We start from the raw sequence: 27,948 nt of genomic DNA, 5'->3' as shown, positions 1-27,948 counted from the left end.
ACACTGCTAATTGGAATTACTACTTTCAGAAAGAAAAAGTCAGTTTAAAGGCCAAAAGAGCGTGGTTTTGATGTGTACCACAGCATTTATTTCTTTACCGAGGTCCATTGGATTTATAATTACAAATCCATTCTAACCTGTCAAAGCATTTATCAACGTATTTAATCAATACAATACTCTTACACTGGTCTTTTGCTGTCAGGTTTCACAAATGAATACTGTCTTAACGTAATGAAAATAGACTGCATCTGGCATAAACCCACCTGAAATTACTTCTGGGAAGGTTCCAGCCAAGGATAGAGTATCCACCTGCTTCATTCTTTCCAGCCATTCCAGTGTTTCCCTATATAGGTGTGAAATTACAGGTTTGTGGCATGTGCCAAACTGGGGACTTGTTCTAGAGTTTGACTGAAATGCAACTATGTGACCTTTACTTTGCAATAAACACAAGCCATAAATTTTGCAGATATTTGAGGAGAGGATCCTGGAAAGTAGGAACAAACAGAAAAGCTAGTGGTAGCTATGATTCTGATCCTTTGTAGATCAAAGATTCTTCTTTTTCCTTCTGTTCCTTTTTTTCTGATTTAGCAATAGGTAAGCCAAGAATGTCTGCAACAAATATCTCTGCTGTGATTTCTGCTGGAATCTCTTCTTCAGTCAAAGCTTCTGCACCTGGAGAGCAGTAGCAATAACACAAGACACACAAAGGCAATGTCAAAATGGCTTTCCAGTAAAATTTATAAGCAGCAATAAGGGAACGAAATATTTTTAAAGATATATGAAGGGATCATGACAAAGTGATGATTTACTAGCTCGACACTTGATGTGTTTATATCAGGGATTAAACCTGTCAAATCTGTGTGTCTCACCTTGCAGCAGGTCCCTGCCTCAGAGGAGTCATAGGACAACTTTTACACTTGGTCGATTTGATGTGATTTAGGATCCTGAGAGATCCAGGGATTTCAAAGTTCCCTTCGGGAGCAGCACCTTTGCTGCATGGGGCTCATTGCCGGTGACCCTAAACAGATGCTGTTTCAAACTGGTGGGGACTGGGACATGAATTGTACAAAAATGCAGTTCCAATTACAATGGGCAATTAAATACAGCCGTTTGGCTCAAATCAATGCTATAATTTGCTGCTCCAGACTGGTGTGGACTGGGACATAAATTGCAGACAAATGCAGTCGTTACCAACAGCTCTGTTACAATGGGCACTGCAGCCTGGGTAAAACCAGCACTGGGATTTCCCTGTGTGTTTCTAATTTCAGTTCCAGCCAGCAGATAAACAGCAATGTAATCTTGTCAGGCCCCAGTTATAGTTCATTGTCCATTTATTTTTAGATACACCCATGCAATTGCTGCGTGGATAAAGGACAGTCTGTAGCTCTGTGACTATTTTTGCAATCCCATCTGAGCAGTTTTGAGAGCTCTCGGCCTAACAGGGTAAATGGGTTTGAAATTTAAATTATTCCTTTTGGGAATTGAAACAATCCTGCTTCTGTTCTGTGTGGAATGCTAATCCTGTACCTGTGGCATCGCAGGTGTCCAGTTCAGATCCTCCTTCCCTGGATCTCCTGCCCAGCAGGATGGTCAGACACTCAGCCAGCTCGTCCTCTGTCATCTGCTCCCCTGTATAAAACAGAGCACCACCAGTCTGTGGGTTATGGGGTTGAGAGCACAAAACCTCAAAAGAAACTCAAATTAAACTGAGCAGGATGGTTCAAAAGAGCATCTGGCTTCTCTGAGATAGAGACATATACAGTGACAACTGAAACACATTATATTAACGCAGGAAAATGTTGATTCTAAGGAAAACTGCTCTCCCTTATAGCATTTTGGGGGAAAAATGTCAATCAAAGGGAGAAATTCTGATGCAGGCAGCTCTTTAAGCAACATTGCAGTAGCAGGGGCTCGAGCTTCTATTCCCACTGGAGAATTCCTGGCACAGACCACAGTCCATGAAGCCGTTTTCATGCAGAGGAAGAGAAAGGTGGAGAAAAGTCCTGATTTAGTATCTTCAAATAACATGGACATAGCACTTGTTCCCAGTTAGTGGTTGGCTCATGCCCTGGAGCATGAGGTTATAGATCTGTTATGAAACTGTTCTATCTGATGTACCTATTTATGGATGTTCACACCATCTGTATAAATAGCTAACCTTTCTCACACTAGTTGAATCTGTGGTTTCCAAGGATCCTTGTGGCAAGGAGTCTTGCCAAGTGATGTACTGAGTAAACCAGCATTTCTCTTTACCTTTTTTAAAGCTCAGCTGCATTTTTACACCAGAAGACAATAGAAGTTTGTTATTAGCACTCTATGGCACTGGCCACAGGCATATTAACACCCACATTTGTGGTGCTCTCCCTGATTCAGCTCCATTAAATCATCCCATCTTTTCAGTCTTTCGCACAGATTCAGCCCTGGACCAATTTCATCTCTCCTTTCTTGCCTTTTATCAGTTTTATATTACTTTTCCAGAGCCTGTGTGACTCTAACAAGGAATAGCAATTCAGATAAGGGCACACTGGGAAAAGGATACATTTTGCCAAGATCCATACTTATCATTTAACAGCTGCGATACCTCAGGCCAGCAGAGATTTCCAGAGCAGTAAAAGAAGCACAGCTGGGACAAGACATGTGATTATTCAATTTAAAATCTTAAGGCAGGTGGCTCCTCACGCCTGCCCTGGTTACCACGTTATCATTCCAGAATAATTTCTTGCTGCAGGGAAAACGTTCTGAAATTGCAGGCAGAACTAGCAAGCATAGAACTTATATTAGAAACAAAATAACTCACCTCTGCTCTGAAGCAAGAACAGGAAGTCTCCTCTGTCAATAACTTTGTCTCCCTTCTTGTTATCATAACCAAGAACCTGAAATGCTCGTTGTATGGTTTTCATTGGCAAGCCAAATGCAGGTCGATGATTTATATAAAGTTTGATAAAATCCCCTAAATTGATTTTTGTAACTTCTTCTCCGGTATCCGCATACTTGCTGAATTTTACTTCATTTATCATTTCTTCAATCTAAAGATCAAGACAAGGCAGATTGTTACATAGTTTTATTTTGAAGAGCATTGGGCCAGTTTCCAATCCATGAACACCAATGTCCCTGAACCATGCATGTGTTGGTGCCACGGGTGCCATGACCGCTTCCAGGAGGAAGCGTTGGGAATGGCCAACAGTTACACACCTGCTGACATGACAATAACAAGTAAAGATGTGTGTAACACACACACACACACACACACACACGCACACACACACACACACACACACTCATTTTGGATTTCCTCTCTTGTGACAGGCACTCGATGACCCTGCAGCTGTTACCGGCACCTTGGGCACAGCTGTGTCTCCCCACTCTGAGACAGTGGGGGCAGGCAAACCACAAACCAGGAAACACACCATCCTTGCTCTGGAAGCACACACACAAGGGTCCCAAGAGAACCAGGCTGCACATCCTGACTGGATAAGAAACCTTATCTTCCCCTGCTCTTCCTCGTGTCTAGGGCGGTTCAAGCAGTGCAGAAGCCAAATCCGAAATGGGGCTGACACCCTGCGCTGCCGGATCCCTCACTCTCCTCTCAGACAAACAGGCAAGCACTGGCTGTGCTGGATACCAGTGGTTTTCCTGAAGTCTGGTGCTGTGAGTCAGCCCAGTTGGCAGCTGTGCAGATGTGTGTCCAAAAGGCAGCATCTGCTCCATGCCTTCATTGTACTTGCAGCCCCTTCAGAGATACACGGGCAGCAGAGAGACGCCGGGAGAGTTCCCGGTGCCAACACGTACCAGGCCTGCTGCTCCCCGGGAAGGGAAGCTGATGCAAGATCTCCCCAGGGAGGACTTTGCATTCAGCCTTGGGTCTTTGTCCTTGTGTCACAAGTTTTTCCACTGAATGAAGCCCAGGGAAGAGGGAAATCTAAGCCTTATATTTTTCCTGTAGCGAATGTCACGCCAAGCAGGAACAGTCATTTTCACTCGGCTCTGGCTGATCTGGGATTAGGTTTTATATCAACCCCACTGAACTACAAAAGAAAAACACCAATTCCCAAAAGCTTTGCTAGTCAGCCCAAGCTGCCTTTTCTCCCTCCTGCTTTTCTTTTATTAAAACACTCTAGAGAGAGATGAACCTTCTCTTTGGATTTATTACTGATTGTAGGTTGCCTGGTTTCACAACAGCTCAGCACCTCTGTTTCCATGCCTGAAAAGCTGTTTATATTTTAATTTGGGGAAGTGTAGGGCATTATCAGTTATTTTTCCAAAGACATTTCCCAAGGGAGTATGTGCTCTGTGTCCCCAAGAGGCAAAAATGTAATAACCCAAGGAAAAGAGCTAACACAGTATGAAGAGATAACACCTCGACTTGACACTAGCGTGAAGCAGCCCCAGCTCAGGCAAACATTTGCTGGTTGTGGGGACTCCAAATTGAATCACTTTGGCAGCAGCTGTGGCAAAGGTGCTGCTTCCCATCTGGTGGCTCTCCTGGCAGAGCATCCCTGGGCAGATGGGGTGGCACAGACTCACAGCAGTGCCTCAGCAGCCTGTGGGTTGCTGTGCCATGGCAGAGATGAACACAATCTCCCCTGCAGAAAGGCTGAGGGAGTGCAGTGATGCACCTCTTCCCTTGGGAGAGCCTTTCCTGCGGCGACGGGCTGGAGCTGGTGCTCAGAGGCTGTTATTCAAATCTCCTTGCTTCAGATTCAGTCATGCCAGGTGACACATTACAAATGAGGTTTGTATACAGTACAAACAGGAGAAACAGCAACACAAAGGGGAAGAAGCAGCACCCTTATTAAATCAGTTCTCTCTGCTGTAAAATCTTGACCCTGAGGTTGCCTTGTTGAACAGCTCTGAGCTGTCAGACTCTAGGTTTGTTCAGCCTTCCTCTGCAGTTTCCCAACTTGCTAGCAAGGAAACTTTTTTGGGAATTTTCTGCCAGATTCTGACCACTGTATTGATGCAGACCAGATAAAAATACATTGAAAGCCAATAAGTATATCCCAGAGCCATCCAGCATGGCAATGGTCAGAATCTGGCCCTTAGAACACTTGGGAAGTGCAATCAGTCTTGTTCTTTCTTTTTTTAATAACAACAATAAAAACAGCTGACCAACCTCTTCCTCTGATGGATAAAATCCTATTGCTCTCATTACAGAAGGAATTTCCTCCAAGGGAATATGTGTTGACACCTGTCTTTTCTCCAGTGTTTCGATACCTTGGTTGCACAGCTGTACGTAGTAAAAATAGTCCTCCAGTTCCTGCCAGGCATTCAAATAAACACCACAAATTTCAGTTACCAACAGGCACGGAAGATAAGGCTCCTTTTAGGGTTTAGTAACAGCCATATCAATGGGATTGCTGTTAAAGGCGAGCTGGACAAAACATAAAGAAATATCAGGCCTGTATAAATTAAACTCCAACCAGATGTGGCCAGACAGTGTTCAGAGTGAGCATAATTACCCTGAAGAATTTGCCTTCTCTGCCGCCATCCAGGAGGTTGTAGAATGGGATCAAGTCCTCCCCACCCAGGAAAGAAGCAGCATCCAAGGCACTGGCAAAAGTGGAGGAAAGAAGGTACAGGAAGGATTCATGTGAGGAGAGCTTTCACAGTTCCCTTTCTAGTCATTGTTCACAGATACTTTGAGTAAATAAAATCCCTGGGCCTCAGAATTCAGGAAAGGAAAGCACTGCCTTGAACCTTGCGCTATTTTATCATCAGCTGCACTTCTACAGCATATTTCATACCCAGGTTTTACATACAATAGCACAGTGTGGGAATTAATTATTACTGAATGGTCCTCTTGTTTAGTGGAATGAGTACAGGGCTGGGAGCCAGGAGCTTTTCCATGGACTTGAACTTGGTGTCTGGCATTTGGCTTTTCTGCTTCCTTATAGAGACATTGAGGGAGATGAATTAGCTAGATCAGCATTTTGAACATGCAGAGAAGGCTGGGGCTTGGTGTTTGCAATAAACCACACAACTCCCTGTTCCTTGATCCAACACATTTTTCCCCAATAACTCAGTGCAATCCATTACCCGACTTCCTTTGCCGTGGCGGGCGACGGAGTCGCAGGTGCAGTTTGCATTAAACTGAAAGCGCCGGAGTAGCCACCTCTTTGTTTCAATTTCATAGGCAGTTGGAGCCAAAAGAATCCCTTTGGCTTGTGCAGATGTAAAAAGAAACCAAGCCTGGAAGTGCAATCATGGCATAGCACTGCCACATAATACCCCACGCCTGGCAGCCAGGCTGCAGCTTTCACACACCTCTGTAGTGCTGCTTCCGTGGGTTTTTTTGCAAGCTTCATGCTTTTTTCATAATTAAGTTATTTGGGTATTAAACACAGTGGAGATTCACAAGATGCCAGAAGCAGCAATAAAATGATAATTAGCTCATCAAAAACTTTGCTCCAAAAACAAATTACATAGAAATTCAATGTTGCCTGGACTCTGGCCAACCATTATAAAGAAGGATCATTTATATTCTATTGCCTTCCTTAAAATGTCGCTTATCCTGACCCCCGACTGTTTAAGCCACACAAAGTGGAAAAGAAAATAAATAAATCCATTGCTTTCCCACCCAGGTTTCCTTTGTTCTGGCACATGAAGGTGAGCTGGCTTGGCACTCCTTGGGCTTTCCTCAGAGTGAATGGTACCTGCAAAATGCGTTCCTTGCAGGACCAGCATGTGTCTTAACCACAAAGCCTTGGTCCTAGGAAGGCGAGGGGCAGTAGTGTTTCCCAGGTGCACGCCAAATGGCAAACATGGGAGCAAGGGCTAAAAGCCAGTTCCCATGGAGTTATTTCCCAGAAACCAGGAGACACAGTGCTCTGTCCTAGGAGGGTGTTGGGCAGGATTTGAAAAAAAAACCACCTTGAAACAGCACAGGCTGAGGGAGATCATGCCACACTATCCTAACTCTGCCATGGACTAAGCTCCCTTTCCAGTTCCTGAAGTGTGAAGGAGTTCCATGGTGGCCTGGCAGTTTTCATGCCATTCACAGCGGCCTTGCTCTGTTTCCATGTACAAATGTATCTATTGGGCACCTACAGCTGTGAGGGAAGAGCCTGTGCCCCAAACATGTATTGCATTGAGCAGCTTTGGTCCTTGACATGCCAAGAAATGAAAACATCTATCCTGCCTTTGCTGTGTTACCCTCTTGTCATGTGGGAGCACGTCTGGCACCACTGCCCAAGGGATCTGGCATAGGGAAACCTGCAGAGATGGCGTAAGAAACCTGGCAGGATTCATCACTGATGCTCTGAGCCAGAGCCTGGAGATCCTCCTCTGTTAAAGCAGCCTCCACTCTTCAACCACCCCATTTACTGCAGGCCTTTTTTTTCACATAAGCAAAGCTTTATAGGATTAAGGTGGCTTGTCCTAAATACAGTCCTCAAACACAGGGGATTTCCCAGCAATTTCCTATCCCATTTGGAGAGCAGACACTTTTGTATCAGCAGCTGCCCTCTGTGTTCTTCCTGCAGCCAGAACTGCTCCTCTGGTCCCTGCCTAACCCTGACAATCTCCCATCACACTGGCCAGGCCCTCACAAAGATCACAAAATCCTCTGCCCAACTTCTTACCATGTGGGCACCATTTCCCATGCTGGAGTATTGTTTAGGCACTATGGCCACCCCTGTGAGGTTTGCTGGCTTAATCCCTCTTACATCACAGAGAGGAGAACGAAACCCCACAAAAATATGTCCCTCCTGCTTGAGCTGCCACCCCACCCAATGGGTCAACCAAGCAGCCATGGAAAGCAGTAACAAGATTCCCTTTCCTGCCATAACTCACTGTAGGTTGACTTTCCATTTCATAAAAGTGCGCTCCTTCCCCCCAGCTGTAAAGATGTAACGCCCATCATGGGAGATGGCAAAGTCAGAGGCACCATCTGGGTGGCAAATGTAGGCTGAGGATTTGTGGGGGTTGCCATCGACAGGCAGCATCTGCAAGCCCACCTGTAAGAGAAAAGGAGTCTGGCAGGGCTGGGGGTCCCACTGGTGCCACATTCTCTTCCCCAGGAGCTTGCTCAGCTCTCAGGCAGGACCAGCCTACACGTGGTTTCATCTCCAGTGAAATTCCCAAGGGACCAGCAGCTCTGCAGGTGGGGCTCCATACCTTGTCCTTTGTAATGTACACCAGGTAGTGTTGCTGGGGGTCTGCAGAGCTTGTCCTAGGGAGGATTTGTATCTTCTCCAAGGGGGAGCCATAGGTTGGTCCCAAAAGGGTCTTTCTAAAGGCAAACAATGTATTTATCCACGCTAGGCCACCCAAAACATTTTTCCCCTCTGAACAGCTGTTGTGTGGAAGGATGGGTAGATATGGGAGGTGTGCAGAGGCTTTGTGCTACTTGCTGAGAGAACAGGATAGGACAGGCTAGAAGGGACTACACTGAGGCTCAGAAATTAATTTAGTGCTCAGGAATTACTATGCTGTGCTCATGTGGACTGTGGTCTCTTTATCTGATGTCTAACTGCTACATCTCAAATCCAACATACTGAGCAGACCAAGGTCTGCCTGCAGCCACAACCTCGCTAAATGATACATTAGTGAACAGTAGAGTGGGCACAGGAATGGAGTGAACTGAGGGCTCTAGGGCCACCAAGAACCAGTGTGGTGGGTCTTTAGACCAAGGAGAACACAGGGTCAGGAGAAGGCTCCCAGACAGTGGCAGGCCTGAATCAATCCTCTACCTGCACATTTTGGTCGTTGTGTTGTAGAGCTTCATTTTGTAGCAGTTGTTGGCAGTGAGGAAGAAGGACTCAGTGCTGAGCTGTGGATACCAGGTCAAGCACAGGGGCACTGCAGCCTGCTCCAGCCTGTCCCTGTGTGTGACCACCAAGTGGTCCTTGATGCTGCTGTTCAGGTCATATTCAACCTGGAGGGAAGACAAGGAAACACAGCAGCTCCCCTGTGGTCTGCCCTGCACCCTTGACCTTGTGGATTCACTAGATTTGCACCTCTGGGAGAAGCCACAATAGGAGAGCCTCAGCACCAAGACCAGGCTGAGAAACAACCCCCAGCAATGGAGCTGGTGTAGAGAGCCATGGAACCAGATATGGAGTCTCCTTTGATGGCCTTGTTCAGCCCCTTTAACCACAAATCTTCGCTGTCCTTTAAACTTTTGAATCAACGCACCAGCTGCTGGTCCTCCCCGAGGCTCAGGAGCCTGGGCTCGTTGCTGTCTGAGTGGACTCCAAAGAGGATGCTCCGGATGGGTTTGTAGTGGGAACACAGCCCTGCCAGGTGTTCCCAGCATCTGCTCCCATTCTGCAGGACTCTCTTGTAAACAGTCACTGAATAATTCTCATCCTGCAACAACAGCACAAAGGTCAACGAGGGCAATCTTTATACAGTTGCTAAAACTTCTGAGCCAAACTGCTTCAAGGCTGCCTCCCTCAATACTTCTACACCGAGACATGGAATTGAGGGAGCATCCCCCTCCAAGAGCACCAGCCACGAGGAAATCCCTGCTCCAGCCCCTTCTTTAGATGGATGGAGAGCTAAGACTTGTCGCTAAAGTTAGGAACGGGGCAGCGTTAGCAGCGGGTCTGAGGAGCCGCTGTGACTGGTGACGTTTTTACAGAGTGACTCTTCAAGCCAAGAAAAGCATTTCGGAGTCAGGAAGCCCCAGGGGAGGAACAGCCCTCTGCCCTGCTCGCTCTGTGCCTCGCAGGATAGCCAGCAAATCCCAGTCCCTCCCAAAGCTGCCCCTGGGAGCAGCGCATGTAAATCACCGAGCGGAAAAAACAAGCTTACAGCAGTTGCGAGGTACTTGGAATCGTGAGAGAAGCTGATGTGAGTCACGGGACCTTGTGAAAACTGGAATTCCTCGCAGATGGACTGAAGGGAAATTGCATCAAGGATGTGAACGCTTCCATCAGTAAAACCAGCAGCCAGAAAATGACCTGGAAAGCAGACCAGAAACCTCTCACAACACCATCACCTCCCAGGAAGGCCAATGCTTGGCACGTGGGGATGTCACAGGGCTGGGATACCTTCAGGATCATAGGATAAGCACTGGATGCCAGCCTCAGTGAATATCCTGCTAACGAGGTACTGGGTCTGCTTGTATTCCCACACCTTCAGCAGCCCACAGTGACTCCCCACAGCCACGAGTGGCTCCTGTGGGTGGCAGGCAATGGCATTCACAGCTTTCTTTGCCTCTTTCATGATTGTTTCAAAGTTTGTGCTGTCTGTTGCAACATGGAACATGGTTGCATCAGAGGTTGAAAGGATAAAGTTCCTGTTTAGCGTGAGAGAAACAGAATTCGATGAATCAGACCAACTGGCTCATGTCCCTCCAAGCTATATTACACATCAGTCTGTTTTTGGCAAGTCAGTTGGACAATCACTTCTATTTTGTGATACACAGCATGCAAACGCTCCTTGACCTGGAAGGCACTTTGTATTCATGACCTGGGAAATGGCCATGGGAAGACACTGGAGCCAGTTCCATTTTCTACTTGGCTGGGCAGGCCAGAAGATAAATGACATCTGGGGGGGCTCCTGCCATTTTCAAGTCACTGGTGTTTGAGATGGACAAATGGGCAATTTGAGATACTCTGGGTTTTTCAGGTGTCTCCACACCTCTGTTGTCAGTGGCTCCATGTTGACGGTGCTGCCGTGGCCAAGGTCAGAGGACAGTTTCAGTCCCTGTTTGCTCGCTGGGCCATGCTGACCAGCACAGCAGAGAGGTTTCACGGTGTGACTGGTGATGTGTGAAGCAGACAGCTGGATAATTATTCATGTTACAGCACAAACATGTACAGTTTTTGTCTGCCTGACTAAGAGTTTGGACTCAGTAAAAGGGACAAGAGAGGACCACACAGAAATCCCAGACTGGTTTGAGTAGGAAGGGACCTTAAGATCATTCTGTTTCAACACTTTTCACTAGGTCTGGTTACTCTAAGCCCCATCCAACCTGGCCTTGAACAATTCCAGACATGGAACAACCACAGCTTTTCTGGGCAGCCTGTGCCAGGATGTCACCATCCTCACAGTGAGGAATTTCTGCCTATATCCCATCTAACCCTGGCCTTTGCCAATTTTAAGCCGTTCTCCCCTTGTCCTATCACTCCATACCCTTTTCCAAAGTCTCTCTCCAGCTGTTTTGGAGCCCTTGAGGCACTGGAAGGTACTATAAGGTCTCCTTGGAGCCTTTTCCAGGCTGAGTCTAGGAGCTGCACAGACAGACAAGTGGGGAAGCACAACCTCTTTGCCAGCTGTTCCATCACAGGCACCAGTTTATGCACATCTGGCCCAGGCACTGCTGGACTCTGCACCCCTTGCTTGCCTTAGCTGGGCTCTCCAGCCATTCCTAAACCCACCTGCCTCTGGGATGAGCTCAGGCCTTCCCCTTTGGTTTTCTGCCTTTTGTGCTGCCCAGAGCGGCTGCAGCAACCCAGAAAGAGGGATGAGACCAAGAGGGAAACCAAACCAAACCCAGGACACTGCCCCGGGCTGGAGAGGAATCTGTCCCACATGTCTCTTTGGAAAACACCCATGGCTAAGAACAGACATTGCCAGGAAAGCCTTAACAGGAGTGACAGACATGGTTTGCAGGCTGGATGGAGCCACACAACAGCTTCATCTGGCCTGCAGACACCCTATAAATCCTCAGGCACAGCCACGTCACACAGAGGGACAGAGAGGGGCTGGTGATCACTCGGTGTGGTACAACCCTGCGCTGGTGCCACGGCCCCAATTAGTTTGCCAAGCCATGATGAAATCCAACTGGATATAGCCATCCCTGGGAGGGGTTTAAGGGAGGATTAAGGGGCCCAGTCAGAGCTGGAGGCTCAGCATTAGCACTGCCTGGTGTGCCAGGTACGTGACAGAGAAGCTGATCATCACCATGCCTGCACTAACGCCGTGTCTGTGCCAAGGCATCACCTCGAGCTCAGTCTGGGATGTGCTGGAGCCCACCCACACTCCCTCCCTGTCCTGCCTCCCTCTCCTGCCCAGGAGCCTGGGCACAGGGTTGAATCCTCCTCCAGACCAGGCAGAAGCTCATGGAGCAGCTTTCACTGACCACCTCCCCAGCTTTCAGCTGCGAAGCAAACACAGGAGAAGACCTGGGTTTGTAAAGAGACACTCACCTGGTGAGAAAGGGCTGGCTGCTGCCTGCAAGGGCACTGGGGGGATCACGAAGGATTGTGGAGAAGGAGATGGACTGGATGGGACCCACTTTGTCATGGCTGTAGATGGTGAGGAGCCACAGCTGCCCATCATAGAACTTAACCTGCCCTTTCACATCACCTGTGACTATACAGCTGCAGGGAAGGGAAAGATTAACCAACACACTGACAATTCCCAAATATTTCTTGGAGAGTATCCTTGGGTGGAAGCAAATCTCTTCCCCATTTCTCTGCACAAGCACGCGAGCAGAGCCCTGCCCAGATGTGCAGGGGAAAGCCAGGGCTGTGCAGAAACCAGCTGCTGAGCTGTGACCCTGACGTGTCCCTGCTGTGTCCCCAAGGCTGTCGCGGCGTTTGGTGGCTGTCTGCTCCCTCTGCTGGTAGGAGCCGGGAGGCTGAGCCACTCAGCTGCCCCAGCAGAGCTGGCTGGCATCGCATCACCATGACTCTTCAACTTCATTTCCACCCCCAGGCAAATCCATTGCTGGAAAATTACTCAAAACCAGCAGCACTTTCCTGCATGAGTGACCATACTGCCGAGTGACTTAGAACTCCAACATTATCTCTGCCACTGCTACAGCTGAAGTACCTGAGGACTGTACCTACAGCTACTGAAAAGGGCTGTCCTGTTACCTCTCCAGCACTTTGAGCACGGTAAGACTCTCCTTCTGCATTGACACCACTTTGGTGGCTGTTATTCCGTGGGGTTTGGCCGGCAGTTCCTCGGGGAGAGTGCGGGGATTGTCCATGTCCCACACCACCAGCTTCCCGGCCGAGGTGCCCGTCAGAACTTGGGTGTTGTTAAAATGGAAAACTGACTGGCTGAACTGTCCCACCAGGCACTTGAAGGTCTGTGGAGACAGCAGCCAGACTGTGTTTTTATCCCAGAGCTGGCTCTGCCCTCCTCAAGCAGAGAGGTTTCTGCTTGGTCCTCATGACATTCCCTTCCTGACCCATGGCAAGACAAGAGATGAGAGCCCCAGGAGAAAATGCAGTGGGGCACCTTGGAGAGAGCCCTGCTTGAGCTCAGCTTGGGCAAACGTGGCTTGTCCCTGTCCGAGTGGGACAGGCTGGGGCTATGGTCACTGTTTTTCCTTAAGGGGATGGGGATGGACAGTGCTGCTGCCAGCAGGAAAGCCAAGAGGGTGACATGCTGTGGTCCCTCCCTGCTGTGCTCACCTGGTTGCTCAGGAATGGTGCCCCATACTGCAAACCAGAATCATCCTGGGGAAAGAAGATAAAACATCCAGGAGAGGGATTTTGGAACTGAGCTCTGCAGTGCCACCATGTCCCTTCCCCACCATCTGGACACTGGCCCTACACTTTGGTGACCAAAGCAGGGCTCCTGGGGCAGAAAGGCTCCAAAGTCTTCCAGAGAGCTCAAAACATCCTCTCCTTCCAGCTGCTTCTTTCTAAAAGCTGCTGAATGGCACAAGGTCCATGGGAAAGCAGGAGTGGGAGAGATGAAGAGTATCCCTGCCACACCTGGGTCTGACCACTGTGGGAGTGGAAGGAGTCCAGACCACTTTTGGATCTTGTAAGGGCAGGGAGCAGGGAAGGGACAGATCTGCAGAGTGTGACCCCAGCTGTGGACAGACACCTGGCCCCTGAGCCCCCCCTGCCCCCTCCTTTCTGGCACCAGAAACACAACTTCCCATGTCTCTACTTACCCACAGGTAAAATATCATCTGGGTTTTGCTGTTACTGACAAACTCATGGGGATTCTGAGGGTTAAAAATGACATAATCCTGAAATTCAAAGAGTTGCATTAGCACCAAGCTGAGCAATGCTTTCTGTTTATTCTTCCATCCAAAACCTCTGCTTTAATCCAAAACCACCTCACCAGCTGCACAGAACTGAAAACAGAGGACACCCCATGCCTGTCAGGTACCAGAGGAATAGGTATGACCCCTTGGGATGCTCTGCTGCATCAGGGTGCCCCAGGGATGTGGTGTGATCCTGCCTCCCATCCCCAGCAGCCCTGTGCTGGATGGGGGCAAGGGGGTACAGAGAGGTGAGGATGGGGCTGCCCAGTCCAGTCCCCCCTGTGCCCCCCTTGGCCATGGTCACTCACCTGATTCCCAAACTCAGGCTTCAGCTCCATGCTGCATATGGCTTTCTCTGTGGGCAAAGTCCATTTCCAAACACAAACTTTCTGGAAGAGAAGGGAAGAAAAATCCAAGGAACATTTGTGGCTTTCTGAGAGGTTGGGGTAGCCAGGTAAATCCCATTCCCCAGCCACTGCAGGGGCTGGTGTGGCCTAAAAGACTGGAGCAGGGTAAAACCCAGCACAGCCTGGCAGAAAAAGCTTAATTTCAGGAAATACTGCTAGAAATTGCTTAGATTAAAGTGATTAAGTCAGAAGCTTTTATCCCAAATTAAGACCCATTTTTTTTCAACTCTGCAGCATTCATTTTAATGAAACCCAGGTCTGTCTTCTTAATAGCTCAGCAAAAACAAGGCATCATTCTGCAAACATGCTCTCCCTCTCTCCTGCTCTCCCCATCTGAAATCCCACCTTCCCTGTGCTGCACTGCAAAAAACTTCCAGGTGCCCATCCTGCAAAGCTGTCAAAGAGGAGATATTCTCTTCACCTGCACAGCAGCAGCACTGATGGTCACCAAATACTTGGCGTCCTGGGAAATGGCAATGGCACAGACGCCGTCCTCGGAATGGCTCTCGAAGATGGTGCGCACAGGTACCCTACGGAGCAGAGATCCCATGGGTGCTCCTGGCTGCACAGGAGGTTCAAGGTGGTCACTTGGCACAGTCTGTGCCACAACCCACCCACCCTGGTCTGTGTGGAAGAAGGCATGGAGGGAGGGAGGCTGCAAACACTGGTGCTGCCACAGGCTGGTGTTCAGTGTCCCCTCCATCCCTTCCTCCCAAGTAAATGGTACTGGGGAACAACTCACCAGGAATCTTTGTGGATCCTACAGCATGGAGATGTGATGTGCTTAGTCTGGGGGAGCTCAGCCCCATCTCAGTGTCCCGTGGGTGTGGGTGATACAAGGATGATGAAGGACTTAGTTTGGTTTTGGTTCCTTTGCTGCTTTTTAGTCTGTCCATGTGTACTCCCATTTTACTCTCAGCTGAGACTAGAGTCGGTCCTGAGTGATTTACTGGACACAGGGGATTTCCAAAAGAGGAGGTTCCTGGGAGCTTACCCAGAGTAGGAGTCCCACACAATGATCAGAGCATCTGGCCCTCGGTCAGCAGTCGCAACCCAGCGCTTGTCTTCACTCACACACAGGCAGGAGATGACATTTGTGTGGCCCTGGGGGAGGGAAGCAGCAAAGTGCCTTGGAGGCTGCAAACCTGGGGCTGTTTTGTTCCGACCTTTTGTATGGGCTGCTCCTGGGTTTGGTTATAGGTGATCCCTGAACACAGGGCACCAGAAAGAGAGATGGAGGGAGGAGGTTCAGGAGGAGGAGGAGGAAGGAGGTGCTTGGCTGTGTGCCAGACCTGCAGGTGGAACTGCTTGTTCCGCAGGATATCGTGGATGACCACTGTGTGGGAGGAGACGTACAGGAGCACCCGGTCCTCCCCGTCCATCAGGCTGTGCACAGCCAGGCTGCTGTTGTAGCCAAACACCCAGGACAGGTCCTGCAGGGAAGAGGCAGCTCTTAGCTCTCAGCAGCCAGGACAAAAAAGGCACACAAGGTCTGTGGGGTGATGGAAGAGAGCAGGGCAGGAGTGCTGGGTGGACCATCTCAGTGGCACTGTGCCCATTGGTACTCACAAGGGGGTGAAGGCTCCTGTCCCTTTTCTTCCCAAACAGCATCCCCGGCATGGCTCCCCACACCAAGCTGGCAGAGCCTTTGTGCTGTGTGTGCTTCTCCCTGTAGCCTGAGAGAGGGCTGGAGATCATTCCCTTGGACTCAGACACTGCTTGGGGTGGTTCAGGGCGTCCAGCACCCTCCAGACATGATGTCCCAGCACTGCCTTTCCCCAGGGTGCTCTGGCTCCCAGCCCAGGTGCTGGGCAGGGTGTCTGAGATCCCCAGACCTAAAGGAGATGACTGGGGACACAACGGTGACTCTTCGGTACCCTCTGGTGCTCCTTTCTTCTCCCCGGAAGCAGCAAGGGGATCCTTGAAAAGGAAGAGAGATTTTGGTGAATGCTGACTCCTGGGCTGGTATGAATGGGGCCCTGGAATGAACCCCAGCATGTCTCAGGTCCCGGGGGCTCTGTTTCCAATAGGATCTGCCCCAGACCCTGTCTCAAACAGGACTTTCCATGGCGCTGCCCTCACCTCCTCAGGCTGCACATCCATCTCCTGAGCTGTCTGTCTGTCCTGGGACATCTCCCCGGGCTCACTGCTTGGTGCTGCTCTTCCCTCAGGGGGTTACTCCAGTGTAAATTCGCATGGACCATCCATCCACACCTTCACCCTCCTCTGAGGAAGCTGGGGTGTGGAGATCCTCTGAAACACTTCCCCACACACACTCTCCTAGGTTTGGCTGCACAACAACCTGGAATTTGGCACAGCAGGAGGAAAGGGCACCTGTGAAGCTGGGAAATGGGTCCCAGAGCCTCTTCTCAGCTCCAGTAACATTCCCACACTGAGCACAAACAAGCCCAGTGCAGCGGTAATTCCAGCTGAGCTCCCCCCGGTCTGCCCGCACACCGCACCCGGCGTGGAAATTTCTCTTTTGGATGGGGTTTTGTCTCAGCCCCTGTGAGCACAGAGCTGCTCCTGGTGGCAGCTGCTTCATCTCCGCCTTCAAGGGTCTGGACTTGAGCCAAGACCGAAACCCTGTGCACAGAAAACTTTCGCGGGAGGGGAAAGAGGCCCTGGGAAAAGCCTTCTCCGGGCCCCGGCAGGAGGGACGGGAGCTCGGGAGCGGCCGCGGTCACCGGGTCTCACCGGGCTCACACGGAGCCGTTCCCAAAACCCCTCCGAGCTTCGGTGCCTCCTGCTGTTCCGAGGGACCCCCCCGGAGACCCTCCCGAGGACCCCCCCGCTCACCGACACAGCGATCCCCGCGTCTCTCTGCCTCTGCGACCGCCGTTCCCAGGCAACGGCTGCACCGGCAGCGCCACCGGCTGCACCGGGAAACGCCGGGAGAGACGGGGGGAACCTTCCTCATCCTCACCGCCTGCACCGGGAAACGCCGGGAGAGACGGGGGGAGCCCTCCTCATCCTCACCGCCTGCACCGGGAAACGCCGGGAGAGACGGGGGGAGCCCTCCTCATCCTCACCGGCTGCACCGGGAAACGCCGGGAGAGGCCGGGGAACTTCCTCGTCCCCACCGGCTGCCAGAAGAGGCAGCGCTGCCCCACCCCGCCCAAAGCAGGGTCCCGGAGCAGGGAGCATTCAGCCCTTCAACCTGCCCAAGCCCAAATCCCGCTCGTGGCTGTGACAAAGCTCCTCTTGGCATCGCCGGAGCCATTCGGGACCGAATCCTCTCCCTGCCCGGAAAATAGGATAAGGGATAGATGTGGGCATCTTTACCCAATGTCCACAAGGAGTTGTAGGCAGCTCTGCTCCAGTGGCTTCCCTGAGCAGGACAAGCAAAGTCAAATGAGAAAAATCATCCCCCAACCCCTGCCAGTCCCCAGGGTCCCCAGCCAGGACAGCACTTGCACAGGGAATGCACTCCAGGGCTCACTCCAGGCTCTCACTTCACCCCTGCAGATGATCAGCTCCAAACACTCCCAGCTGTTAACCTCAGCCTTGCTGTTAAGCTCAAATAATAACATTTTCTAAACTTAATTTGTTTTTCCTTCTGCCCAGAAAGAGCCTCACACCCTGCTGGGAGCAGAAAGGAGATTTGTTATCAGCTCCCATTATCTCCCTGACCCAGAGAGGCTGCCCCAAGTAATGACTTCTATGAGAACAGAGAGAAGCAATACTCAGTTTTATTGTTTTGGGAGACTATTTTGAAATTCAACTGGAAATAAGTTTCAAACAAACCAGTCATTCCTGGAATCCCTTCAAACAGTTCATGCACCTGTTGTGGTTTATGAATGGTATTCCCCAATTTAATGTTCCAACTGAAAAACACCCCAGACCATGTGCCCCTCACCCACTCCCCCTCTGCTCCTGCAGCAGGATGGAGAGAAGAATGGGAGGCACAAAAAGGTAAACCCTGTCCTGGCTGGAACCAGGAAACCACCCCAAAATCAACTCCTGCAAATAAACTAATTCATAAAAAATTAAAAGGAAATAGAGAAGCCAAGATTAGGAGTGTTTTTATAATGACTACATAAACTACTACAAGTTCCAAAAGTAGAATTATAACCCCTATTCCTTATTGTGTTAAAATAACTGGGCATTCCAAAAATCTTTTCAGTATGTTCACTGACTTTACAAGTTGTGGCAACGTGGGGAAGATGAAGTATCAAACTTGCATATCTCTTGCCTGTAATCTACTATGACAGGCATCAAAAAGTGCTCTAGGACTTTTTAGCATATATTACATGATACTCAGGAGTTTTAAAGGAGAGGAAAAAAGAATGCTCTGTTATCACCAAACAAGAGCCTTTCAAGCTCTTTGGAACGTGTATCAAGTGAGATTTGGGTCTCTCTAGAGCCTTATTCTAAATTGATAGAAGGTGGAAGAGATGAGAAGCCACATCTTGCAGCTCTGCAGGTTCCTCCTGATAATAAGTGCAATTCTGAACTGCAGGCAGGCCCTGTTCTGCCAGAAGCCTTCAGGCACCAGAGGTCACAGCAACACCACGTAGGGAAGTTTTCAACCCAGATCAGAGTCCAGAAAGCAGGCACAAGCTTCAGCTTTATTGTTCTCCAAGCCACAGTCATCTTTGTAAAGGAATGATATTGCAGCTGAAAAAGAAGAGGGTAGAAGGAAATACTAAATTTCCTTTCTCAAACAGGCACAGAAGACCTGACATGGGATGGATCAGACCCACCACAACCCTCCTCCACTGGTTTCCTCTACCAGACAAACCAGCCACTGAGACTTTCTCCCTGTGCTCATATTTGATGGAACTCGACTCCCTGTATCCCTGTGCAGAACCAGCAGCCTGCAGCCCCCTGCTGAGGTCTGTCACAGTGGGCAGTGCAGTGACACAGCTCAGAAACGTGCCCTGAGCTGGTGAAAGCCTCTTCCCTTCCAGCAAGTGAAAAGAAGCTCACCCCAGGAGGCCCTTCCCGGCCCAGCGCTTTGGAGTCAGCCCCACGTGCACCCTTCTGCCACCACGAATCACAGTCACGCTCAGGGGCCTCTGAAAGAGAGGAAAAAATAAAAACCAAAACATTTCACTTTTCCAGCACAAAGTCAACTCCCTTCTTTTGCTGAAGCACCAGAAGAAGGAACTTTAAGGCCAAGGAACTTTTCTGCTGCAGGGCTCATTCCCACTCCTGTGGGTATAACTGAAAGAAGTGTTTTGTGTGAAGTCATCTCCAGGGAGATCCCTCACTTCCACCACCAAAAACTTAATGGCTGTGGCAGCTTCTCTGGCCAGCCCACGAGGGCAGCACAGCAATGCTGCTGCAGGGAGTCCCCAGGGAGAACAAACTGTGATGCTCACAGCAAAGAGCACACACTTCTCACCTCTTCCATTCATGAGCAAATAGCTCAGTGCTGTGAGAGAACATGGCTAGGAACAGCACAGACTGAATCTGACACTGTTTCTGAGGTGGAAATTATGATTCCAGAGATCCAAGTTCCATAGAAAAAGCTGTGGCTAACAGAGGCAGGCAAGAGAATGCAGTCACAGCAGGAATAAACTCACCCCCTCACTGTGCTGCACCACCGTGGCAATGTTCTGCAGGTTTTGGAAGTTGTTTACATTGACAGATCCAAACTCCACAATCTCATCATCAACTTGAAGTCCCTGGATAGAAACAGAAGAGAGATGAGCACCTGCATTCTCCAAAGACAGGTAATAACACAGGAGCATAGCCCTTCACCCAGCCACAGGGAGAGAGATGTGCTGTAACACTTCTCACACTCAGGCGAGTGAACATCACTGCAGTCTCTCCATGGCCACAGGGAGAGGTTAAGTGTTCATTCCTCTGTTTCATGGGAAGAGAAATACTGAGGCTGCAATGGTCAGTGAGGCATGGGAGGAGCTGTGTGGTGCCAGGATACAGCTCAGAGAACACCCATCTCATCCCTGTGCAGTGACCAGCCCCTTCACAGAACATCCCAAAGTGATAGAAAAAAGTGTGTGACACCCTAATCAAGCCTCCAGCTTATTCCCACTTATTACCAAGGGGCAGAGGAAGCCATGAGCTGTCTGGCTCCAGACAAAGCCCTCCCCACGAGCTGTGCCCCACGTACCGAGACGCTGGCGGGAGAGCCCGGGGTCACGGCATTCACTTTGGCAAAGGCCTGGGGCAGGCTCTGGTTCTGGCTCATGGCCTCGGCCAAGGCCTCCGCCTCATCCTTGGCGTGTTTCTCCTTCTCCCGGGCGTGCAGCTTGTGCAGAGCTTCCTCCACCTGCTTCATCAGGGCCTTGTGATCATTCTGCAAACCTGGGGGTGACACCGTGAGCGCACATTGAGCCGGAGAGGCCTCCCCCAAAAAGCGTCTCTCAGCACCTGCTCCCCCCTGCAGCCACACAGAGCAGTGCCCCGGCTGCCTCTGATCTCAGCAAGAACCTCTGCTCTATCTGCTGGGGCCTGGTGCCAGCCCAGCAGATGTTTATCAGTAAAAGTCAGACACAGAGAATACTACCCTGTGAATTTTGGTAAACACGCAAAGGCTGAAGGGCTGGCCCGTGATCCCTTAGAGCTCAGTGAGCAGCTTAAATCTTCTTTTCATTAAGTCACCTGCTGTTACACATGAAGAGAAAAACCCATCCTGAAAGTCAGGGCACTGGGAAAGCCTGGCATGAATAAATGCCAAGCTGTTTCCTACCCGAATTTTATTCTACAAACAACACAGAAAAGCTTTGTTATGTTTCACAGATCGCAAAAGGTCCGCAGCAGCGGCAGAATTTCAGCATTCTGCAGCAACACGTGGACAAAAGCATTTCACTGACTCAGCCCAGGCGGCAGCTCCGATCACTGGGCAGAACCGCTGGGAAACAGCGCAGCCCTGGGCTCCGGTTCTGGGGAATAACGAGCGAGATGGGGGTAGCAGAGAATGAAGCGGTGTCACCGCTGTTCGCGGTGCCTGTTCCCGGCCACGGGCCGCGTTTCCCCCGCACATCCCGGTTTCCATGGCTCATCCCGCGGGATGGGGGCGCGGCCCGGCCCCGGGAAGGGCCCCCCCGCCCGGTTCCCGTTCCCCGCTCACAGATGATGTTGTGCCGGGCCGTGCGCACTTGGTACAGGTCGATGTCTGCGCGGGGAAAGCCCTCGGCGTCCACCAGCGGCTCGTGCATCCCGACGCCCTTTTGCTGTGAGGGAAGAGGCGGCGGTTGGGAGGGGGCCGGGCCCGCGGGCCCGCACGGAGCCCCCCGGCCCGGCCCGGCCCTGCCCGGGCACCGACCCCCTCTAGCAGCTCGTAGCAGGCCTTGATCTGCGCCTCGATCTCGTCCTTGCGCCGCACCAGCTGCTGGACATCGCTGACGGTGACGGGGCGGCCCCCGCCGGGCTCCGCCATGGCCGCGGCCGGACGGAAGCCGGGAGGGGCGCGGGGCGGGGCCGGGACGGGGAGACCACGCCCAGGGGCGGGACCAGAGGCGGGGCCGGGGCCGGGGTGGCACAGCGGTGACACAGCGGTGGCAATAGCAGGGTGGCACAGCGGTGACAATAACGGGATGGCACAGCGGCGTCACCCTCCATGTGTCACACTGCTGTGGCAGTGCCATGGGGTGGCTGTGATGGTGACATGTGGTGACACAGCAGTATCACTGTCAGTGGGTTACCCAGCTTTGATGGTGACATGTGGTGGCACAGCGGTGTCACCATAACTGTGTGACACAGCGTTACGGCCCTGTCGCTGCCTGCTGGCCCCTGTCCAGTCTGTCTCAGTGGCAGCAGGGGACAGCCCCACCACGAGACCCCCACCCGTGTCCTCCGTGTCACTGCACCCACCCAAGCCTCCCTGGCCTTGCTGGTGGCTCCGACTTCCCACACCCCCAGCCAGGTGGAGTTTGTGCACTGGTGTCTCACCGGCAGGGCCATCTCTTGCTCCCTCTTCCTGCTGTCCCACGTTTTGGGGTCCCTGCAGCGCTGGGCTCGAGGTGCTCAGACACCACCACACACCCAGCAGGGCTCTGCAGGCTGTCCTGGCTCAGCGCTGCCAGCATGACATGTCCCCAGGGAGGGGTGAATGTCCCCAGGGGCAGCGGGCGGGTCGGGGGATGTGCTGCCCGAATTGCGTCACCCCCCCGTAACCCCGGCACACACGGGGCAGGGATTCGGCTGCGGGGTCAGCAGGGTCCCCACCCTCCGCAGAGCCTCATGTGCTGCACACACACACACACACCCCGCAGTGCCACCGCCGGGGCCGCGAGGACCCCGTGACACGGCCCCAGTGACAGCTTTGGGCAGTTCCCAGCCCAACACATCCCTGGGTTGGTGGGGGGAGAAGGTGGGGCCGAGGAGGAGCCTCCCTGTCCCGCCGTTATATTGAAAGCCCTCCCGTTCTCGAGCTCGGTTCCTGTCACATCTCCAGGTCACAGAAATGGTGAGGGGCAGCAGATGGGGATGAATCCATGGGCTCCATGGCACGGGACGCCTCGGGAGATTTAAGCTCTGCTTGAATTCGGATTTCCCAGTGGCGGTGCTGGAAGCGGCACAGCAGAGCTGCTCCTCAGAGCCTGACCTTTGGATTCAGCTCCCTGGGGGCTGCTGTACCTGCCCGTCCCGCTAATGTCTCTCTTTTCTCATTCTCTTTCAGACGTCCTACACAGACAAGGGAGAAAAGGTAAGAGTCGTGTCCCTGTCCTGTCCCTCTGCCTGGTGTGAAACATCGGTCATGTTAGTGCAGGTTATATCAATTCCTTGGTGACTTGTTGAAATCAGAAGTAAAAATGCTCTGGATGGGCCACACAAGATCCTTGTTGTAAACTGGTATTAATCATTGAAATTTCTGGTTTGGGAGGAGAGTGACTACCAGGAGATGATGGGTATTTCTCAATCAAACCAAGCCTTAAACAGAGTCCTCATCCCATGTAACATTTATTTCCAGATGCTGCATTTTTTGCCACCTTTTTCACTTTTCAAGTGTTTCCAGTGCTGGGTGCCCTGTGCCAGGCTGGGCAGTGGTGGGGAACAGAGCAAAGGGGGATCTGTACTGGTGCTGGTGGTTGTGTAAGAGCTTTTGTGGGAGAATTAATCTTTAACACAGCGAGGTTTGCAGGTGGGCAGCTCACTGGGACATCCTCTTGTGGGGAGCACAGGGAGAATGTGGCTGTAGGCAATGGCAAATCAGTGCTTTGTACCTTCCAACCTGTAGTTCAGGATCCTGTGGCACTTGACTGTAAAGAACTTTGGAAAATCACCATTCAGGGGCTGTTCCACCCAGTTAATTCAGATCATTTGCAGGAGATGCATTTGCAGGGTCACAGCTGCCGCTTCCCCTGCTCTGGAGTGGAGTAGTGCTGCAGGAAAGGCAGCAGCAGCAGCTTTTTCAGCCTTGTTTTCCCTTCCTTCTAGCCCCAACGAGGCCGCTTCATCCATTTCCACTCCATCACCTTCTGGGTCGGCAATGCCAAGCAGGTGAGAGGCTGTGGCCACCAGGCACGTGTGTAAGGGGACAGCTGTGCCAGGGGACACCTCCCACACTGGGACAGGCATTGGCTGCCAGGGGGGGTGTTGGTTCATCCCAGCAGCCCCTCGGCCAGGGATGTGCCGGTGTCCCAAAGCCTGGCCCTGGCCTGGCGCCGATGGCCTTGGTGGCCCTTGCGCAAGGCGAGGGGCGGCTGCTGGGGGCACGCGCAGGGACGTGGGGCGTGAACCAGCGCACGTGGCTGGGCTCAGCTGTGGCCACCAGCCTGCAGAGCTGTGTGGGCTCACGGCAGCTGTTCTCCATCCCTTGCCCTGGGTGGCTTAAACAGCCCTCTGCTTCACACTTGAGCTGCTTTTCACCCAGCCTTGCAGAACAGGGGACACACAGAAATGTTTCCTGCTCCATGGCAGCCCTTGCAGAAAGTTCTGGAGGCAGAACTCCCACTTCACAATGAATTTGGGCTTTTTGCTCAATCCTGGCCCTTTCTTGCCTCTGCTCCCCCTCGGGCTGCTGGAGGAGGCAGAGAAGCTTCTGCCTGTTCTCACACACACATACAGACACACACACACAAACACAGGGCTAGTGTGGCTTCCACCTGCCTTGGTGGCTGTTCTCCATGGCCTGTGGGCCACCAGCACTGCAGCTTCAACCAGAGGGACTCTTCCCTGCCCACAGGCTGCATCCTACTACTGCAACAAGCTGGGGTTCGAGGAGCTGGCGTACAGGGGGCTGGAGACCGGCAGCAGGGAGGTGGTGTCACATGTCGTCAAGCAGGACAAGGTAAGGGAGCCCCTGACAGAGGTGCCAGGGCAGAAAAGGGTGAGGTGGTGTCAGACATGAGGGTGCTGCCAAACCCACCACGAAAACCATCACCTGCAGCTCCATCCTCACCTCTCCTCCTCTTCCTCGGCAGATCGTGTTTGTCTTCTCATCCGCTCTGAACCCAGGGAATGAGGGTAGGTGTCTCTGGGGGGCATGGAGTGGAAAATGGCCCTGGCAGAGCAAAGCAGTTCTGCTCATGCCTGTGGCTGTTCCTGCTCTGGGCAGAGATGGGGGAGCACCTGGTGAAGCATGGTGATGGGGTGAAGGACGTCGCCTTCGAAGTGGAGGACTGTGACTTCATCGTGCAGGTGAGCAGCCCCTCCACTCCTTCTCATGGAGCCCCCCAAAACCATGAGGGAGGCAGGGAGGGCCTGGCTGATGTCTCCCCCTGGTGTGGGGGAGCTGCAGCAGGACAGGATCTCTCTCCTCCTGCCCAGAAAGCCAAGGAACGTGGTGCTGTGGTGGTGAAGGAGCCATGGGTGGAGCAGGACAAATTCGGGAAGGTGAAGTTTGCAGTGATCCAGACGGTGAGTGGCAGGGCAGGGCCATGGAGCTGGCTGCAGCTGGGAGGCCCCCACATAAACAAAGCCACAACACAACCACTTTCCCCCCTCACAGTACGGTGACACCACCCACACCTTGATAGAAAAGCTCAACTACAAGGGCCTGTTCCTCCCTGGGTACCAGCCGCCCCTCTTCAAGGACCCCCTGCTGCCCAAGCTGTGAGTACTTTCCAGAGGGTCCTGCCTGGCTCTTTGCCATCACGTTCTGGTGGGATATCCTGCCAAGGAGCTGGACAGGTCCCCACTGCCTTGCCCTGGGGCCCCCTGAGCTGTGGGGTACCCCTGAGCCTGGCTGAGACCCTCCTTGGCTTCCCCCCGCAGACCAAGCGCCAAGCTCAGCTTTGTTGATCACGTCGTGGGGAATCAGCCTGACCTCCAGATGGTGCCAGTGGCAGACTGGTGAGAGTGGGGAGAGCTGGTGGGAGGTGGATGGAGCAGCAGCACAGCTCTGCTGGTCTCACATCTCTCTGATGAAGCCAGAGCAGAGCTTCATTGCTGTGGGGATGGAGTAAGGGCTTGACTGTGCCCCTTGTGACCTGGGCAGGTACCAGAAGAACCTGCTCTTCCACCGCTTCTGGTCAGTGGATGACAAGCAGCTGCACACCGAGTTCAGTGCCCTGCGCTCCATTGTGGTCACCAACTATGAGGAGACCATTAAAATGCCCATCAATGAGCCAGCACCTGGCAAGAAAAAATCCCAGATTCAGGTGAGTGGACACTGGTGGTTGAGCCACCTGGCTGCCTCCACTCCCAGGGGGATCTTGGTGAAGGAAAAGGGACCAAGGGTTAGTGATTTGGAGCCAGAGCAGTCCTGCTGTGCTGAAGTGGCTGCTAGAAAGCAATCCTGGCTCTGCTTGGGTCTGGCAAACCCTGGGGGGCTGAGCCATTTTACCCCAATCTCATCAATACTCTTTGTCATTCCATGGTGCTCCTTCGCTTGCCTGCATATTTTTAAGCCCACACCCATCCCTTCAGAGCTGCAGCTGCGCTGTCACTTCCACAGTGACATCTTTTCCCTCTAGGAATATATCGATTACTACGGAGGGGCCGGAGTCCAGCACATCGCACTGAACACCCCCGACATCATCACAGCAGTGAGTGCAGCCCTGGGACCCCTGCCCTGGGACCCCCTGCCCTGGGACCACCCCTTGCCCCAGCTCTGGGCACGGTGCTTGTCACAGGGTGGACCATGACCCTGTCAGGGTACAAGGACACAGAGCCATCAGGCTTTGTGCCGTGGTTGTTTTACAACCAGGATTAACTGCCCAGGGAGTCACTGCAGAGGGACTGGCCTGCACCTGTGAGCTGCCTGTCCCTCCAGTTTAAAGCAACTGGGGTCTGCAGGGCTCTTGGTGGCATCTGTGTCCTTGCAGGGTGCCTGGTGGGACTGAGGCAGCCACGGCTGCCAGGCTGAGCCCCACAGCCCATAACCTACCTTCAGCCAGGGTGGGGGCAGATCTGGGTTGAGCCCAGCTGCTGCTGAGCACCCAGGTTTGGGCTCCTCTCTGGACCAAAGGGCCTCCAGAGGTATCAGTTGAGAGCAGGACAAAAGATCCTTGCACAGCTCCCTGCAGTGCCTGGGGAAGGCATCTTGGGCCTGCCCATTCCTGGTGCCAAACAATGAGGCAGGTTCTCACGCTTGAGGCTGGCCAATGCCATGGGAAAGCATCTGTGTCCTGTCCCAGGAAACGCTCCTGGCACAAACCCCTCCCAAACTGAGCCCTGCTGGCTCTCCCCTGCCTTGCAGATCACCAACCTGAAGCAGCGGGGCATGCAGTTCATGGATGTGCCCTCCAGCTACTACCAGGTGCTGCGGGAGAGGCTCAAAACTGCCAAAATCAAAGTGAAGGAGAACATTGACAAGCTGGCGGTGAGTCAGAGCGGGTCAGGCCTGCCCAGGGCTGGACCAGCTCCCCAAAGTGCTTTGCAGGGATGTGAGTGACACAGAGAGCCCCACTTGCTCCTCTGAGGGTGTTCGAGCTGTCGCCTCATTTCTTTTCTCCAGGAACTGAAAATCCTGGTGGATTTTGATGAAAAAGGCTATTTGCTCCAGATCTTCACCAAACCAGTTCAAGACAGACCCACGGTCTTTCTGGAGGTGATCCAGAGGCACAACCACCAGGTTGGTTTGAGGATCTCCTGCTGATCCTGGCCATGAGCCCTCAGGGCCACCAAGCCCCTGGTCCGTAACGCTGCCGTCTCCGCAGGGCTTCGGCGCCGGGAACTTCAAGTCTCTGTTTGAAGCCATAGAAATGGATCAGGATGCCAGAGGAAACCTGACTGTCCTGGAGCCCAACGGCGAGACCAAGATGATGTAGAGGATGGCAGGAAGTGCTGCCTTCATCCCTAAGGAGCTGAATCCCAAATGAACTGGGAAACACCCGATGTCCTGATAAATAGCCCAGACTTGAGAGCCACAAATCCAGGGAAGCCACTGCCGAGCTGGACAATGTTAAAGGACCCAACACCTCTCCCAACCCCACCCCAGCACTGCCCTTCGGTGACTTCCTGGGAGACAGGGCGTGGGAAATAGCAAATGCTCTCAAAAAGCAGCTTAATCTGATCCAAACCACGGAATTCTTAACAAAGGGCAGATTTAGGGCATGTGCCAAAGACACGCAGCTACAGAGGAAGACAGAAGAAACAACTGGGAGTGCTCAAATTTAGTCTATCCAAAGTTTTAATTTTAGCTACACGGGAAGCTGTGAAAGCACGGAGGCGTTTGCCTCTCTGCGCATCTCCTTTTGTAAGATTTTGGTTTAATTGCTTTTAGAGTCAATCTTGAATTTGAATTTGCTGAAAATAAACATGGTTTTAGGGTAGCTCCAA

General features: G+C 52.1%; 3 protein-coding genes across 16 annotated transcripts; 1 reads left to right on the top strand and 2 right to left on the bottom strand.

The window, feature by feature from the left end:
- Positions 1 to 65: 65 nt before the first annotated feature.
- CFAP251 (cilia and flagella associated protein 251) lies at positions 66 to 17,780 on the bottom strand. 13 transcript variants are annotated; one of them, XM_086855368.1, is made up of 24 exons: positions 17,724 to 17,780; positions 17,596 to 17,641; positions 16,393 to 16,612; positions 16,146 to 16,230; positions 15,880 to 15,986; positions 15,603 to 15,743; positions 15,305 to 15,414; positions 14,732 to 14,840; positions 14,212 to 14,292; positions 13,808 to 13,885; positions 13,317 to 13,361; positions 12,771 to 12,988; positions 12,099 to 12,272; positions 9,996 to 10,243; positions 9,757 to 9,905; positions 9,136 to 9,309; positions 8,691 to 8,875; positions 8,116 to 8,230; positions 7,792 to 7,955; positions 5,460 to 5,550; positions 5,114 to 5,257; positions 2,798 to 3,026; positions 1,528 to 1,629; positions 66 to 672 (listed from the first exon to the last, which is right to left on the bottom strand). In XM_086855368.1, the coding sequence occupies exons 3-24, from the start codon at positions 16,441 to 16,443 to the stop codon at positions 521 to 523; spliced, it is 2,952 nt and encodes a 983-aa protein (XP_086711494.1). In that variant the 5' UTR covers positions 16,444 to 16,612; positions 17,596 to 17,641; positions 17,724 to 17,780; the 3' UTR covers positions 66 to 520. The 13 variants fall into 13 exon arrangements, with proteins under 13 accessions (XP_086711494.1, XP_086711493.1, XP_086711496.1 ...); XM_086855367.1 differs by having other exon boundaries at positions 17,596 to 17,753; XM_086855370.1 differs by having other exon boundaries at positions 12,099 to 12,197; positions 17,596 to 17,744.
- Positions 12,269 to 27,948, top strand: HPD (4-hydroxyphenylpyruvate dioxygenase). 2 transcript variants are annotated; one of them, XM_086855381.1, is made up of 14 exons: positions 12,269 to 12,791; positions 22,904 to 22,930; positions 23,662 to 23,724; positions 24,410 to 24,514; positions 24,648 to 24,690; positions 24,782 to 24,864; positions 24,994 to 25,083; positions 25,175 to 25,278; positions 25,441 to 25,518; positions 25,664 to 25,826; positions 26,142 to 26,213; positions 26,867 to 26,989; positions 27,125 to 27,241; positions 27,327 to 27,948. In XM_086855381.1, the coding sequence occupies exons 6-14, from the start codon at positions 24,784 to 24,786 to the stop codon at positions 27,435 to 27,437; spliced, it is 939 nt and encodes a 312-aa protein (XP_086711507.1). In that variant the 5' UTR covers positions 12,269 to 12,791; positions 22,904 to 22,930; positions 23,662 to 23,724; positions 24,410 to 24,514; positions 24,648 to 24,690; positions 24,782 to 24,783; the 3' UTR covers positions 27,438 to 27,948. The 2 variants fall into 2 exon arrangements, with proteins under 2 accessions (XP_086711507.1, XP_023793059.1); XM_023937291.2 differs by lacking the exon at positions 12,269 to 12,791 and adding an exon at positions 22,602 to 22,690.
- Positions 17,985 to 21,725, bottom strand: PSMD9 (proteasome 26S subunit, non-ATPase 9). The gene is made up of 6 exons (XM_086855397.1): positions 21,548 to 21,725; positions 21,353 to 21,455; positions 20,393 to 20,586; positions 19,842 to 19,943; positions 19,243 to 19,331; positions 17,985 to 18,930 (listed from the first exon to the last, which is right to left on the bottom strand). Exons 1-6 carry the CDS (start codon positions 21,659 to 21,661, stop codon positions 18,903 to 18,905), a joined length of 630 nt encoding a protein of 209 aa, XP_086711523.1. The 5' UTR covers positions 21,662 to 21,725; the 3' UTR covers positions 17,985 to 18,902.

The sequence above is a fragment of the Cyanistes caeruleus genome, chromosome 18 (assembly GCF_971803275.1).
Source record: "Cyanistes caeruleus chromosome 18, bCyaCae1.hap1.1, whole genome shotgun sequence".
NCBI classification, from domain to species: domain Eukaryota; kingdom Metazoa; phylum Chordata; class Aves; order Passeriformes; family Paridae; genus Cyanistes; species Cyanistes caeruleus.
This window is presented reverse-complemented; position numbering and strand designations above follow the sequence as displayed.